This window comes from Phacochoerus africanus, chromosome 4 (assembly GCF_016906955.1).
Source record: "Phacochoerus africanus isolate WHEZ1 chromosome 4, ROS_Pafr_v1, whole genome shotgun sequence".
Classification (NCBI taxonomy): Eukaryota; Metazoa; Chordata; class Mammalia; order Artiodactyla; family Suidae; genus Phacochoerus; species Phacochoerus africanus.
The window spans coordinates 71080055-71095807 of record NC_062547.1 but is presented as its reverse complement, the minus strand read 5'-3'; the positions used below and the strand labels follow the sequence as shown (position 1 = coordinate 71095807).

Sequence of the window (15753 nt, the reverse complement as noted above, 5' to 3'; positions counted from 1 at the left end):
CAGTCGGGTCCCAGCTGAGTTTGCAGGGGGCAGATTCAATGCCGACAGGACACACCAGATAATTTTCTGCAAGAAACCTGGCATTCAGCTTCTGGAAGCTGGCAAGTGAGATAAACTCAAGCTTTGGGGGGGAGGGAGCAATTTCATAACTTGGCTCTGTGGAATCTCAGGTGAGTGACTAAACCTCTCCTGGCCTCCATTTTTCCATCTGTAAAATGGGAGCATTTGCTACCTCACAGGTTATGGGAACATAGTCCTTGTTTTTGGTGCTCAGTAAGTTAATTCATGTTTTCTTTTTATCTTTGGCCTTACCCAAGGCATATGGAAGTTCCCAGGCTAGGAACTGAATCTGAGCTGCAGCAGCCAGTCTACATCACAGCTGCAGCAACACCAGATCCAAGCTGCATCTAGGACCTACAGCACAGCTCGCAGCAACGCCAGATCCTCAACCCACTGAGCAAGGCTGGGGATCAAACCCGAGTCCTCATGAATACTAGTCAGATTCATTTCCGCTGTATGACAACGGGAATTCCAGTTAATTCATGTTTTCACTCAGCAAACATTTATTGCCTCAGTGATGAGAGAAGGAGGGAAGTCATGCTTGTCAAGCCCTCCTCCCCCGACTATGCCCTGCACTTGGCCTGTGGGACACAATTCATTTCCTACTGACAAGGCGGCTGGGAGGTAGGTTCTGCTGTTAGCCCTGTTTGACATAGGAGGAAACCAGTGTGATGTGGGGGAGGCCAGGGCCTGGGGGCGGCTGCAGTGGTGACCCCAGACCCAGCGCCTGGGCTAGGCTGGGCTGGAGGCCACAAGACTGGACCTTCTGGCCAGTGCAGTCAAGGGGAACGAGAGATCTGCATTGCAAGGCCTGGCTCCTGGGCAGGCAGGCAGGTGTGAGGGCAGGCCCCTGCCCCACTCAGATTTTCTCCACATAGTTTCCTGGGAAGAGGCCTTCCTGGCCGTGCAGCCGCCCTTTCCACCAGCCTGAGGAATCTGTGGGGGAGAAGAGAGTGTGAGACCCATCTCACCCTGGACAAAGCCTTCCTGATGGCTCTGTGTCTGTCTTATGCGTCTTCACTGGCCTGGCACAAAGCAGAGGCTGAAAAGAGGTGACAGAAGGAAGGGAGGGAGTAACACGTGGATTTTCCTTGCCACTGGCTCACACTCGGTCATTTTCTAGTCTGTTCACTTGTGCTCTTTCCTCATCCACTGCTCTTGTTGGTCCCTCCCCCTAATCCCAACAGTGGACCCAGGAATGACCCCCTATGGGGCTCCCCCACCCACCTCCAGAGGGTGCTGCTGAGTCCTAGGCTCCTCTCGGGGGCAGCCCAGGGGTAAGGTTGGAGGTGCCTCGGGCCATCCAGACATGGCCCACTTCCAACTCACAAGGTAGTGCTGCTATTAGCCTGTGCTTGACAGGTGAGAAAAATGAAGCTGGGGTACTGAGTGTGATGCACCGAGGCCAGGCTCCCAAGGTGGCTTTTTTTTTTTTTGTCTTTTAAGGGCCCCACCCACAGCATATGGAGCTTCCCAGGCTAGGGGTCTAATTGGAGCTATAGCTGCCGGCCTAAACCACAGCCACAGCAATGCCAGATCTAAGCCAGGTCTGCGACCTACACCACAGCTCATGGTAACGCTGGATCCTTAACCCACTGAGCGTGGCCAGGGATCGAATCTGCAACCTCATGGTTCCTAGTCAGATTCACTTCCCCTGCACCATGATGGGAACTCCTCCCAAGGTGGCTTTGACCCGAGATCCTCTAGCCTATGCAGCCACTAGCTCAGAAGCAGATATCTCTGGCAGGGGCTGGGAGCCAGCTGGTCACCTCTGTTCTCCTCAGGAAGGGTGTGTGGTCATGGGGGGCTGCCTGGCCATGTCAGGGCTCCATCCCCTCCCCTTTCGCCCTGAACACACACACCTTCCAAGAGGATCTCGATGACCTCGTTCACATTGAAGCTCAGCTCGTCCACATCTTGGCCCACATACTGGTACAGTGCCCGACATCTCGGACCGTGTGCCCGTGGCTGGGGCTTGGGTCGGCCCACACCAGGCACAGGTCGCTGCCCCACGCTGCGTTTCCTCTGCATGCTGTGGGCACAGGGGGCACTCGTCACAGCCCCAGACACTCCCCCACCTCCTGCGGCTGCCCTCCTACACCACCTACCCAGCCACGCCCTGGTCAGGCACATTGAGGAATTCTGTGTTGTGCTCCGAGGGGGGCCGTGCCCGTGGGCGTCTGCTGGCCCCCAAGGCTGAAGACGGAGGGCCCTGTGGTGGTCTTTGGGAGCTCCCTGCGGATGTGATCTCCAGGGGCAGGTGGCCCCCTCTGGCAGAAGGAGGCACGCCATTGCGATCCAGGCCTGGAGTGAGAGCAAGGATGGAGGCATTCGTCAGAGTGATGCTAGGAGGATTTGAGGAGGACTTAGCTCCAAGTTCCCTGTCTAAAGGAAGAAGCAGCTACTCTCAACCCAGTATGGTAAGAACTGGCCTGGAGGGAGAGACCCTGGGGCTAGGAGGGCCTAGAGGTAGGCTCTGCAGGGGTAAGATTTTTCCTCCACTCTTTTATGTAGGAGGGCTTTTGTGGGTGGGTCTTGGAGGATGAATAGGAGTTCAAGTGGAGTAGGAATTTGGGAGACAGGCAGAGGAAACAACCCAAGCAAAGGCCTGGAGGAAAGAACAAATTTAGTAAATTGGCAAAATAAGCTGTAGCTTGCATGACAGGAGTGTAAGATGGGAGGAGAGAAGAGGTCAGCTGAGGTTAGATTCTGAAGGGCTTTGAATATCAAACTAAGCTTAACCTGAATTATTCTGTGGGATATAAGGAGCTATGGAGAGTTCTGAACAGAAAAGAAGAGAATGGTCAACTCTGTTAGATCCCATTGACAGCAGGTCTGGCTTAGGCCTTGGAGCCCATAAGAGCCAAAGAAGACACTTAGTGGGAGGTGTCTCTTCACCTCTGGGTGGCCCGGGAGCTGCTCGAGTAGGGGCCTGGGCAAACCTTCGAGGTTTTCCCTGGGCCATTCCCTTCCGTGTAGGCTCTGAAAGGGAAAGGGGAAAGAATATATGGATTTGAGTGTTGACCACATTAGGTTATTGGCCCCGCCCATAAGTCCAGTCCACTCTGTGGCTCCGCCCTTGCCCCGCCCCGCTCGCTGGAACTCCCACCTGGAGAGAGCCCTTAGTTTCTTGAACACTGGTTCTGCCCAAAAATTGGCTTCGCCCTTCCTGGACCCACCTTTCACTGACTCCTGGGTCTGCCCACTCCAAGGCTCTCCCCATCAGTAGCTGATTCAAGGGTTGACTCCATGGCTATGCCCACCCCTCCATGTTTCTTGCTCACCCATTGGTTACCTCGGCTAGCCCTGCCCTTTTCACGGCCTCATCCTCTCCTTAGGTCTCTCTAGACCTTCCCCTCATCCGCCTTCATCGAAGAGGCTCCGCCCCAGGGCCTTGATTGGTCCCTGTTGATGGCCCCGCCCTCCGCGGTGCCTGACAGTCCCTTCCGAACAGGGCCCTGGTGCTGCGCAGACTCACTGGAGCTTTTGGGCAGTCCATCACCCACGCTGACCGTGAGGGCCCGGCCGCTAGCTTTGAGCAACGCCACGTCGCCGGAACCGCGGGAAAAAGTGACGCTGCGGGTGCCACCTCCGCCCCAGCCCTCCTTCTTCACTCGGAACTGTAGTCTGTGAGGAGAGGAGGAAGCTGTGGGGGTCCCTACCCCCTAGGCAGGGTCACCTCGTCATCCCATCTTTGCCAGACCCAGGCTGGAGTGGGAGGGGGAGCACGGGTGCCTTTCGGCCAGTCTGTGAGGGGTTGCTGTGCCAAGCCCAGCCCGTGGATGGTGCGGGAGGTGGGGATCGTACGTGTCGCTGAAGGTGAGGGGCAGGGGCCTCCGCACCGCCTCCTCAAAGCGCTTGCACAGGAGGCTGACAAACTCGGTTTTGAAGACGCTTTCCAGGAAGCTGTCAGCTGCGTCTTCTTGGAGGATGAAGAAGTCGTCCTGCCGCGTACTGGGGAGGGGCGGGAGGAAAGGCAGGTGAGAGTGTCAGGTGAGGCTGGCAGAAGGACTGACATATGAGATGCAAGAGGGAAGAGTCACATATGGGGCAAGTGAGGGGTGACACGGGTGGGGAGAAACAGGAGGGGTGGCAAGGAGCTGGGGAAGATGGTAATAGAGAAGGATCAGCTGAGGGGACAGGTGCTGTTGGCAAGTAAGTATCGTGAGTGTGGGAACAGGTGAAGGTGACAGGTAGGGCCAAGAGAAGTTTGCAGATATAGCAGCAGGTAAGATGTTCAGGGTGACAGATGGGGTAACAAGTGAGAGGGTAGCTGAGGATGAAGGGCTCACAGGGGTGACTGTGGGACAAGTGGGGGCCTGACCTGAGGGAAACTCCCCGCAGTGCCTGGATCTCCAGCTTCTTCTTCAGAACCTCACGCACCTGGCCCTTCTCAGGTCCCTTCTTCACCTTCTCCCGCCCAATCACATACACGCACTTGGGCGTCAGGATCAAGTCCCTCTTGATGGGCTATGAGGATATAGGACCAGAGAGACTGGTGGCAGGAGCCCTGGGCATGGGCAGCCTGGCCCCAAGGGATCAACCACAGGCAGAAGGGTGGTGCTGGCAGGTCAGGTGAAGGACAGGTCAGGTTAGGGTCCCTCCATGTAGAGGTGTATGATTGGTTACTTTATATAAGAACTAGGAGGTTAAGTAAGGTGATATTGGCTAGAAAGGGGTGTCTGAGCAGTGAGCAGATACAGGTGACATGTCTTATCTGGATATGGGTGCCCAGGCCAGCTGAGAGTGAGCCTGCACATGAGTATATCTGAGCCAGGTACAAGTGTGTCTAATTGAGAAGTCTATCCAGACTGGGTGAAAGTATACTTGATGGATAGGTATGTCCTAGATAAGTAAGAGTGACCATGTGGTAAGGGCTTCTGAACAAGGTGAGTGTGTACTTATGGAGATGTGTCTGGCCAGGTGAAGATGTGTCTGATAGACAGGTGTTTCTGGGCTAGACAGGGGCGTATTTTGCTTTTTTGGCCATACCCATGGCATGTGGAAGTTCCTGGGCCAGGGATTGAACCTGTGCCACAGCAGTGACCCCAGCCACAGCAGTGACAATGCTGGATCCTAAACCGCTAGGCTACCAGGGAAATCCTCAAGGGCATAGTTGATGGATAGCTGTATGTACATTAGTTGAACATATACAGGTGTGTCTGGGTCAGGTGAGGGTGTAGCTCCGGTATGGGGGTGCCAGGGTCCTGGATGTGGCCACCTGCTAGTGCCTTACCTTGAAGCGACGGTCATATTTGTTGACCGAGTCAGCGAAGTCCACACGCTCCCTCTTGCCCAGGAACTGACGCAGCTCTGGCCGCTCCTCCAGCCCCAGGTAGTCCCCGACGAAGTTCCTATTGATGCTGTTCCGTCTCCGCTCCTTCTTGTTCAGCAGAATGTTGGAAGCTGCGGGGACACAGGGTGGGGGGCAGACGTCATGGCCTGGCTCTGCCACACCCATCCTGTCCTCAGCCTGAGCCTCCCACTGGCAGCCTCTCACCTTCCTCCCGCATCTCCTCGTACTTCCGGACTGCCACGTGGCGCCGCCAGGCCTTCTGGATGGTACGGGCAAAGCCATCGAATTTTCGCTCTCTCATCTCCTCCAGAAGGAAGAGCTGGGCAAGTGGGAGGAGCAATGGGTCCTGGTGTCTCCCCAGGGGACACAGACTCCAGTTCCCCCTGAGCCTACCCCACCCATGTGTTGCCAACAGTCACCTGCCATACACTGTGGGCAAAAATTTTTGTCTGCCTCCAAATGACTGGACCCAGGAGTCCCTCCCAGTACAGAGCACAAGCTTCTGTGTTAAATTACAACTGTAGGGTTTGTCTTATTGGATTCAAATCCCAGCTCTGCCACTTATTAGCTGTGTCGTCTTGCCAAAAATGCTATACCATCATGGTTTCTCACGCTGGTTAAGCTATAGCATGCCATTCTTGTGAGATACACTTCAGTTTCAGAGATGTGAGAAATGCTAAACAATGTGCATTTTTTTTTCTTTGCTTTTTAGGGCTGCACCCATGGCATATGGAGGCTCCCAGGCTAGGGGTTGAATCAGAGCTACAGCTGCCAGCTTACACCACAGCCATAGCAGCACCAGATCCTTAACCCACTGAGCAAGGCCAGGGATCAAACCCGTAACCTCATGGTTCCTAGTCAGATTTGTTTCCGCTGAGCCACGACAGGAACTCCCAAACAGTGTGCATCTTGGAACACCAACCGAGTACTGTAAATATGAAAATCTGATGGAAAAGACTGTGATGGGACCAGACGCCATGTGGTTGTGCAGTATACAACCTGCACAGACACACATGGCAGCCCTGGGAAGGAAACTTTTTTTTTTTTTCTTTAGGGTCACACCTGTGACATACAGAAGTTCCCAGGCTAGGGGTTGAATCAGAGCTGCAGCTGCCAGCCTACACCACAGTGGCAGCAATGCCAGATCTATGATCTATGTCGCAGCTTGTGGCAATGCTGGATCCTTAACCCACTGAGCAAGGCCAGGGATCAAACCCGAATCATCATGGATACTAATTGGGTTCTTAACCTGCTGAGCCACAGCAGGAGCTCCAGAAGGAAGCTTTTGCAAAAAGCAGAAGTTCCCAGGCCAGGGATAGAACCTATGCCACAGCAGTCACCCTAGTTCCTGCAGTGACAACGCAAGATCCTTAACCTGCTGTGCTACACCATTTTTGAATTTTAAGAGTCTCTACCCAGAGGGGACTTAGAGAATAAACTAGATTAGAGTAAGTCTTCTGGAATAAAGTTGGAAGTAAACTTTATATCAGGGAAAGGAAACCACTGGATATGAAAATATTAACAAATTACAGTAATAAAAACAAGGGGGTACTAGTCAAAGAATGGAACAACCAATTGGACTAGGACAGATGGCTGGGAGATGTCATAATTCAAATGGAAATTTAGTCACTAAAGGCACAGCATTGTCAATCAGCGAAGATGGGAAAATTACTGAAGCTAAAGTTGGGCTTTATTTAAGGAGTTCCCGTTGTGGCTCAGCAGTAATGAACCCAGCTAGTATCCATGAGGATGTGGGTTTGCAGCCTGGCCTTGCTCAGTGGGTTAAGGATCCAGCGTTGCTGTGAGCTGTGGTATAGGTCACAGACATGGCTTGGTTCCTGTGCGGCTGTGGCTGTGGGGTAGACTGGCAGATGCAGCTCCGATTCAACTCCTAGTCTGGGAACTTCTATATGCCGAAAGTGTGGCCCTAAAAACAAACAAACAAACAAAAAGTTGGGCCTTATTTAGAAAAATAGAGGAAGTAAATAAATAGAAAAATAAAAAGGAATAAAAAACACAGCATAGAGAGATCTCTCAAATACACAAATAGCACATCATTGCTGAAAGCCTGGCTGCTGCTTTGCTGACCAAGGTGGCTGATGTGTTCCAGAAACCTCAGGCTTCCCCAGGGCTAAAAGAATTCCATAGTAGGTACTTGGATCAAACACACTTAAAAAAATATATATCTAATATATATATCTATATATCTATATCTATCTATCTATCTATCTATCTATCTATCTATCTATCTATCTATATCTTGAGGAGATCCCTGGTGGTCTAGTGGTTAGGATTTGGCACTTTCACTGCTGTGGCCCAGGAGTTCAATCCCTGGTCTGGAAACTGAGATCCTGCATTGAGCTGCTGCATACTGCAGCAAAAAAAAAAAAAAAAAAAAAAAGGACATATCTTGGAGAACTTTTAAAACTGTACATGTTTATAACGGTTCATAGAAGGGGAGGAGTCTTTTCACCAGGAAGAAAAAACAACAGGGCAGGTTCACAGGTTGCAGGGTATCTGAGTGGTGTTTCCATATTCTTTTGTTTCTCAGACCAGTACTCGGTGGGTTGTGGGTCTGTGTGCAAAGCATATTCAAGTAATGCCTCATATAGGATAGCTGGAGGGCGCATACATGGTTTCTGTGGTTTGCATTCTGTAGGAATGACAGCTATGAGTAAAGGGAGACCAGCTCTGCAGAACCGGGGGCGGACTAGTTACCCAGGACAAGTGACCTCCACTCTTACTTTTTCTGCCCAGTGAAGAGGATCTGTTTTCAAATCAAGAAAGGAGTCTTCCTGTCTCCAGAGTTTTAAATGCATCTCCTTCATTCTGTGAAGGGCATGGGTGGTTGTGCTCAGGGTGAATGACATATGCCCCAAGCCTGAGCTTGGCCTGGTGTCCTGGGTTGAATAGCATTCTCCCAAAACTCATGTCCACTTGACTGGAACCTGTGAAGTTAACCTTATGTGGACAGAGGGTCTCTGCAGATGTAATCGAGTTAATGTGGAGGTTATACTGGAGGAGGGTGAGCCCTAAATCCCATCTGACTGGTGTCCTTAGAAGAAGAGGGAAGCACAGACCCAGACACACACAGGAGAAGGCCATGTGGTGCCAGAGACTATACACCAAGGATATGGAGATGACCCGTCTATACCCCAAGGAATGCCAAGGGGGGCTGGCAACCAAAGCTGGGGAGAGGCAAAGGATTCTTCCCTGGCACCTTCAGAGGGAGCACGGCCCTGTTGACAAATTGATTTGGGATTTCTAGCCTTCAGAAACGTGAGAAAATAAATTTTTCTTGGGTTAAGCACCATAAGTTTGTGGAACTTTGCTCCAGCAACCCTGGGAAACTAATACACCTGAGATGATGGGAAATGAGAGCCAACACATGCGTAAAACAGTCAGGGTATTTTTGGGTTTTTTTGGCCATGCCCACAGTTCAGGGCAGGGATTGAACCTACACCAGTGCAGTAACAACACTGGATCCTTAATGTGCAGACTGCAATTTTTGTCAATTTTTTTTTTTTTTTTTTAGGACTGCACCTGTGGCATATGGAAGTTCCCAGGCTAGAGGTCAAATCAGAGCTGTAGCTGCTGGCCTACACCACAGCCACAGCAATATCAGATCCGAGCCCTGTCTGGCGGCATATACCACAGCTCACAGCAACACGTATCCTTCAGCCACTGATCAAGGCCAGGGATGGAACTCGAATCCTAATGGATACCAGTTGGGTTTGTTACAGCTGAACCATAATGGGAACCATAATTTTTGTCAAATTTTGATTTTACTTTCTATTGTTGTAGCCAGGGCTAGCTTTATTTTCTCTGTTTTATTTGTGTCTTTTTTTTTTTTGGTGGGGAGGGCTGTGCCCTTGGCATGTGGAAATTCTAGGGCCAGGGGTGGAACCCATGCTACAGCTGTAACCAGAGCCACAGCAATGAAAACACCGGCTCCTTAACCCACTAAGCCACCAGGGAACTCCAGTGTCAATTTTTATCTTTTCCTTTCAGAGTCAAATATTCCAAATCTGCCAGTAAATCTGCAAGATGGAGTCTCTTTCTCTCTCTCCTTTCCATTATCCTCTCTTTTTCTTCCCCTTCCCTTTGTCTGTCTTTCTCTCTGTTACCACTTAAACTGCTCCAGACTCAGTTTCACCTTGGACAGTTTTGGTTTGTGCTAAGTTTCTATTGCTAACAATATCTACTTTGAATGCCATTCTAGACTGTTTTTGTTTCTTGGAGCAAAGTGTGTCCATAGGGAAAACTTCTCCGAGGTAGATGCAGACACATTTGGGAAATGAAGAATCCAGACCTTCCAAGACAGAGATTATTTTTGTGGCTAAGAAATCTCTAGGGCCTCCATCCCACCATGTTATGTTTTTGCTTTGGGGAGAGAACAGTTACTTGTAAGTTAAGTAACATCAAGAGAGTCATGGCCAGTCTCCTCGTTATCTTCATAAAGTCCCTGAGGTGCTGCAGAGCAGGTGCTATGATTATGCAGGTGATGGGCTACCTAACTGGGCCTGGCCCACGTCCCAAGTACACCTTTCCCCGGTGTTCCAGCTGGGAACCTAAGATTTGCTTGGGAGTCTGGTGAAACAGCACAGCTCATTGAGATGGCATATCCCTGGGTGCTTTTCTTTCTTTCTTTCATTCTTTCTCCCTCCATCCCTCTCTTCCTCCCTTACTTCCTCTCTCTCTCTTTCTTTCTTTTTTTTTTTTTGTCTTTTTGCCATTTCTTGGGCCATTCCCGTGGCATATGGAGATTCCCAGGCTGGTGGTCTAATCGGAGCTGTAGCCGCCGGCCTATACCAGAGCCACAGCAATGCGGGATCCGAGCCGCGTCTGCAACCTACACCACAGCTCCCGGCAATGCCGGATCCTTAACCCACAGAGCAAGGCCAGGGATCGAACCCGAAACCTCATGGTTCCTAGTCAGATTCGTTAACCACTGTGCCACGATGGGAACTCCCCTCTCCTCCTTCCTTCCTTCCTTCCTTCCCTCCCTCCCTCCCTCACTCCCTCTCATTCTCTCTTTTTCTTTCTTCTTTCTTTCCATGCCTGGAGCATGCAGAAGTTCTCAGGCCAGGGAACTGAACCTGTGCCACAGCAGTAACCAGAGCCACAGCAGTAACAATGCCAGGAACAGAGCCAGTAATAGTAACAATGCAGTAACGGAGCCAGTAGGGAACTCCTGTGTGCTTTCTAATCTTTGCATTGAAGCAGGTGGCCAGACATGCCTTTAGAGGACTGCTTGCCTTGTTTTTGTTTGTTTGTTTTGTTATTTTTGTCATTGTTGCTGTTTTTTTTTTTCCTTTTTTCTTTTTCTCTTTTGTAGGCCCATGCTTGCGGCATATGGAGGTTCCCAGGCTAGGGGTTGAATTGGAGATACAGCTGCTGGCCTACACCACAGCCACAGCAACAAGAAATCTAAGCTGCATCTGCGAACTACACCACAGCTCACCACAATGCTGGATCCTTAACCCACTGAGTGAGGCCAGGGATCGAACACACATCCTCATGGATCCTAGTCAGTTTTGTTACCGCTGAGCCACAACAGGAACTCCTGCCCTGTACATTAGATCCCTAGAGCTTATTTGTCATTGTTGCTTTGTTTGCTTTTGCCCATGGAAGTACAGGCAGCATAAAGGTGGTGGTGCTTCCAGCCTTTGTATAGAAGGCTTAAAAGTGATGACAGAGCGCTGGAGGGATTATTCCTATGTAAGAGGATGTGGAATGAAGTTTGTCTTTGATATATCGGGGCCCAAACAGATCAGGTCCTGGAACAAGAAAACTGCCACTCCCACCTGTCCTTCAGACTTCCTGTTTTGTCTAATCCTCACCCCGATCCTGCAGGGTGGCTATGACTTTCCCCACTTTCTTTTTTTCTTTTTAGGGCCACATCTGTGGCACATGGAAGTTCCTGGGCTAGGGGGTGAATTGGAGCTGCACCTGCCGGCCACAGCCACAGCCACGCTGGATCCTTAACCCACTGAGCGAGGCCAGGGATCAGACCCCTATCCTCATGGATACCAGTCGGGTTCTTAACCTGCTGAACCACAACGGGAACTCCTCTCCCCACTTTCCAAGTAGAGAAGCTGAGGCTTGGAAGGGAGAGGAAACGTGCCCACGATCACACAGTGGCTGGAAGAGCAGGGCCATGGGAGGAGATGGCGGTGTCTGTCTGTCTCTCTCATGCACACTCACCGACTCGGGGTTCTTGACGAAGACCTTGGTGCTCCCCATCTGGTACTGGTCCGGCTCCATGTTGACAGCCCGCAGCAAGTGCTGGACCCCCTGACGCTCGTCCCCACGCCACCGCGGCCACGTCTCAGGGGTCAGAATGGCGTACCTGAAGGTGGAAGGTGGGAAGCGAGAGGTTGAGCAGCCAGTCCTGTGGTTGGCCATTGGGACCAGTGCGTGTGGTTTTTGGGGCGGGGGGTGCTCACCTCTGCAGGAACTTGGAGAACTGGCGGCGGTAGGCGAAGCCTGCCCGGCGCACCCTGATGTTTTCCTTCAGGCCGAGGTACTCCACCTGGTGCTTGACCCTGGAGGGAGGGCAGCCTGAGTCCCCTGGTGGGGGCTTCACTGGTCCTGAGCATGGGGAGGGATGGTCTGGATTCTTGCTGGGGACAGGTGCTTTTTTTTTTTTTTTTTTTCCTTCTTCTTCTTTTTAGGGCCACACCCGTGGCGAATGGACGTTTCCAGGCTAGGGGTCGAATCCGAGTTGCAGTTGAGGCCTACACCACAGCCACAGCAACGTGGGATCCGAGCCGCATCTGTGACCTACACCACAGCCCACGGCAATGCTGGATCCTTAACCCACTGAGTGGGGCCAGGGATCAAACCCCATTCCTCATGGATACTAGTTGGGTTCATAACCCTCTGAACCACAACGGGAACTCCCCGTGCTGGGGGCAGTTTAAGGGGTGAGTTCTGAGATCTAGGGAGGGGTGCAGTGCTGATCCCAGGGGTCCAGCTGGGAGTCACTTTTGTGTGGAGGCCTGGGTCTGCTTTTGTTCAGAGGTCAGTTCCGAAGTGGCTTCTAGGAGTGGGGCCTGGGGCCTGGGGCATGAGGGGGACTGTGCTAGTCCCTGGGGCATCCTGCAATCAGCCTGGGTTCCTCCCTGGAGGTCTTGGGCAGTGCTGGGTGTAACTCCAGCAGCCCTGAGGGGTTTTGCACTGGTCCTAGGGTCAGCCTGGGTTAGCCTCCCATGACCTTGGGAGGGTGACAGAGGGAGGGTCAGTCTGGGAGACAGGCAGTGTGGACAAGGCCAGTGAGTTGGGTGACTGGGATGGGGGGGGGGTCACCTGTTCTCCTCCCAGTCACGGGGCCTCTTGGTCTCGTTGGGTTTGATGCAGCGGATGTAGTGGGGTGTGCATTTCATCAGCGTGGACACCAAGTCATTGGCTTGTTTCTAAGGAGGAGAAGGTTGGGGTGTGGGGCACAGATGCGACCCTCTGGCCCCTCTATCCTTTCCTCCCTGCATACACTCCCAAGAGACACAGACACACCAGGTGGATGTGTGGGGTGGAGCAGCTGATGGACCACGGGCTCAGGTGTCCTTGTTCCACGTATAACCCTTGAAACTCAAACCAGGAGTTCGTACATCTGCCGTACTCATCACTGAGCCCTAGCACATAGTAAGTGCTCAGCGAGTGTTTGTTGATGGAGTAACTGAGCCCACAGGAGCACACATTGCCCAGAACATTTCTGCCTGTCTTTTGAGGCACAGGTACTTTGGAAGCAGAGACTTGCATGTGTGTGCCTGAGAGGCCAGCCTTGTTTGTTTTGCTTTGTTCTGGCATGTGGAAGTTCCCAGGCCAGGGACTGAACCTGAATCTTGGCAGTGACCTGGAACAATGCAATGACAATGCCAGATCCTTGACCTGCTGTGCCGGAAGGAGAGTACAAGGCCAGCCTTGGGTTCGGTTTAGTCCCTCGGGGAAGCCTAGAAAGGAAATCATTCCAGGTGGAAGGACTGGCGGAATGGCAGGAGAAACCCAGGTGTGGATTACCAGCTCTGCTGTGTGATGCAGGCCAGTGACTGCGCCTCTCTGAGCCTTGGCCTCCCATGTGCCCGGTGGGACTAGTCGCATGTCTTTAAAGTGTCTTGTGTTTGTGGCCAGCACTGATCAGTGCCAAATACGTGGTTATTAAAATATTATTAGGAGTTCCCACTGTGGTGCAATCGGATTGGTGGCATCTTGGGAGCGCTGGGATGCAGGTTTGATCCCCAGCCCAGCACAATGGGTTAAGGATCCATTGCTGCCAAAGCTGCAGCTTAGGTCACAGCCATGGCTTGGATCTGATCCCTGGCCCAGGAACTCCATATACAAGGAGCAGCCAAAAAAGAAAAAAATGTATTATTAGGATGGGACACTCATGTTCATAGCAGCACTATTCACAAGAGCCAAAAGGCGAAAAGAGCCCAAGTGTCCATCAACGGAAGAATGGATAAGAAAAAGCAGTACATCCATAAATGGAATATGATTCAGCCTTAAAAAGGAAGGAAATTCTGACACATGCTTGAACCTTGAAGATATTATGCTCAGTGAAATAAACCAGTCACAAAGGGATACATGCTCTTTGGTCCCTAGAGGAGTCAGATCCACAGAGATCCACAGACAGTAGAGAGTGGGGCCAGGGACTGAGAGAGGGGGATGGGGAGTCAGTGTTTCATGGGGACAGAGTTTCAATTTGGGAAGATGAGAAAGTTCGGGAGATGGACGGTGGGGATGGTTGTACAAATATGAATGTATTAATGTTGCTAAGCTGAACACTTAAAAATGGTCAAAATGGCAAATGTTATGTATATTTGGCCACAATGAAGAAAAAAGGGACAAATGACCAAAATGACCATCATTAGGATGATGGGTCACTTCTGGATTTAGGGAGTTAGGAGGACAACAAGGAAGCTGGTCCAAGCTTCCTAGCCCCAGAGCTGGATGAAGTCCCACTGGACAAAGGATGTCAGAGAGAGTGGCAGAGGCCTGGGATGGGGGAGAGTTGAATGTTGGAAAGAGAGAAACAGACCCAGGCCTCCCGATGCCCACCTTGATCTTGGAGCCGGCAGTGCTGGGGCGGCCTTTCTTTTCTACATCCAGTTTCTCAGGAAAGAGCATCCGGAGGAAGGCCCTGGGCAAGGGGGGTGGGATTGGAGATGCAGCTGGACCTTGGGTGCCCACCCACAGGTGGGACTGCCTAGGTTCCTGGGACCCAGAGAACACACTGCATGGAGTTCCTGTTGTGGCTCAGTGGGTTAAGAACCCAACTAGCATCCATGAGGACTCCGGTTCTACCTCTGGCCTTGCTCAGTGGGTTAAGGATCTGGGTTGCCGTAAGTTGCAGTGTAGGTCCAGATGTGGCTTGGATTCGAGTTGCTGTGGCTGTGGTATAGGCCTGAAGCTGCAGCTCTGATTCAACCCCTATCCTGGAACTTCTATGTGCCCTGGGTGTGGCCATAAAAAGAAATAAGCAAATAAACAGAAAACAAAACAAAACAAAACACCCCATACTGTACAGTATGGTTCTCCCTGAATGTTGGGGGGTGTGAAGGTGAGAACTGGAGGGTTGGTTTCATCCTTTTGGTTCTTTGATTTATTTGTACTGTTACTTTTTCCTCCATGACCAAGCAAGTAAAATAGAACTAAGTGAGCATCATATTGGGCAACAGAGGCAGGTCGCCTTGGAGGAACCATCCTACATGCACAGGCTTGTGTGTGTGTGCAAAGAGATGTAGACAAGGATCTTGCTGCTTCAGCATAGATTGAAGGTGCCACTTGCATTCGATCCGTGGCCTGGGAACTTCCATATGCTGTGGGCATGGCCAAAAAAAAAAAGACCCTGAAAGCCATCAGAGTGTTTGGATCTTTTGAGAAGAGCTGCCCATTCTACTTGCTCAGCACCTGCAATAAATGATGTACTTTCCTCCACCACAGCCCAGTGTCAGGGGATTGGCTTTGCTGCTGTGGGTGAGTGGAATTTGGTTTGGTAACATTGGTCCATTCAAGGCTCCCTCTTCCTTCTCCTCAATGAGATCTTCCATGACTACCGTAACACAGAATGAGTGGACTGACTAATAGATGCAGAGTATGTGTTTAGGGTGATGAAAAGGTTCAGAAACTAGATAGTGGTGATTATTACACAACATGGTGAATGCCACAGAACTGTACACTTTAACATGGTGAAGAAATTAAACTTTGGGGCTCCCTTCATTGCTCAGCAGTTAAGGAACCCAATTAGGATCCATGAGGATGTGAATTTGATCCCTGGCCTCGCTCAGTGGGTTAAGGATCCAGCATTGCTGTGGCTGTGGTGTAGGCCAGCAGCTGTAGCTCTGATTCTACCTCTAGCCTGGGACCTTCCCTATGCTGTGGGTGTGGCCATAAAGAGC

At 51.4% G+C, this 15753-nt stretch overlaps 1 protein-coding gene across 2 annotated transcripts in view; it reads right to left on the bottom strand.

Moving 5' to 3' along the window:
- Window positions 1-529: 529 nt before the first annotated feature.
- MYO1F (myosin IF) overlaps window positions 530-15753 on the bottom strand; it is a 39424-nt gene continuing 24200 nt past the window's right edge. For both annotated transcript variants that reach the window (XM_047777196.1, XM_047777195.1), the window contains exons 16-28: window positions 14414-14495; window positions 12668-12774; window positions 11806-11904; window positions 11564-11708; window positions 5561-5675; window positions 5297-5466; window positions 4385-4530; window positions 3868-4014; window positions 3539-3687; window positions 2959-3042; window positions 2169-2364; window positions 1923-2092; window positions 530-996 (exon numbers count right to left, since the gene is read on the bottom strand). In XM_047777196.1, the coding sequence (XP_047633152.1) occupies window positions 920-996; window positions 1923-2092; window positions 2169-2364; window positions 2959-3042; window positions 3539-3687; window positions 3868-4014; window positions 4385-4530; window positions 5297-5466; window positions 5561-5675; window positions 11564-11708; window positions 11806-11904; window positions 12668-12774; window positions 14414-14495 (1687 nt within the window). In that variant the 3' untranslated portion in view covers window positions 530-919. The remainder of the gene's footprint in view (window positions 997-1922; window positions 2093-2168; window positions 2365-2958; window positions 3043-3538; window positions 3688-3867; window positions 4015-4384; window positions 4531-5296; window positions 5467-5560; window positions 5676-11563; window positions 11709-11805; window positions 11905-12667; window positions 12775-14413; window positions 14496-15753) is intronic.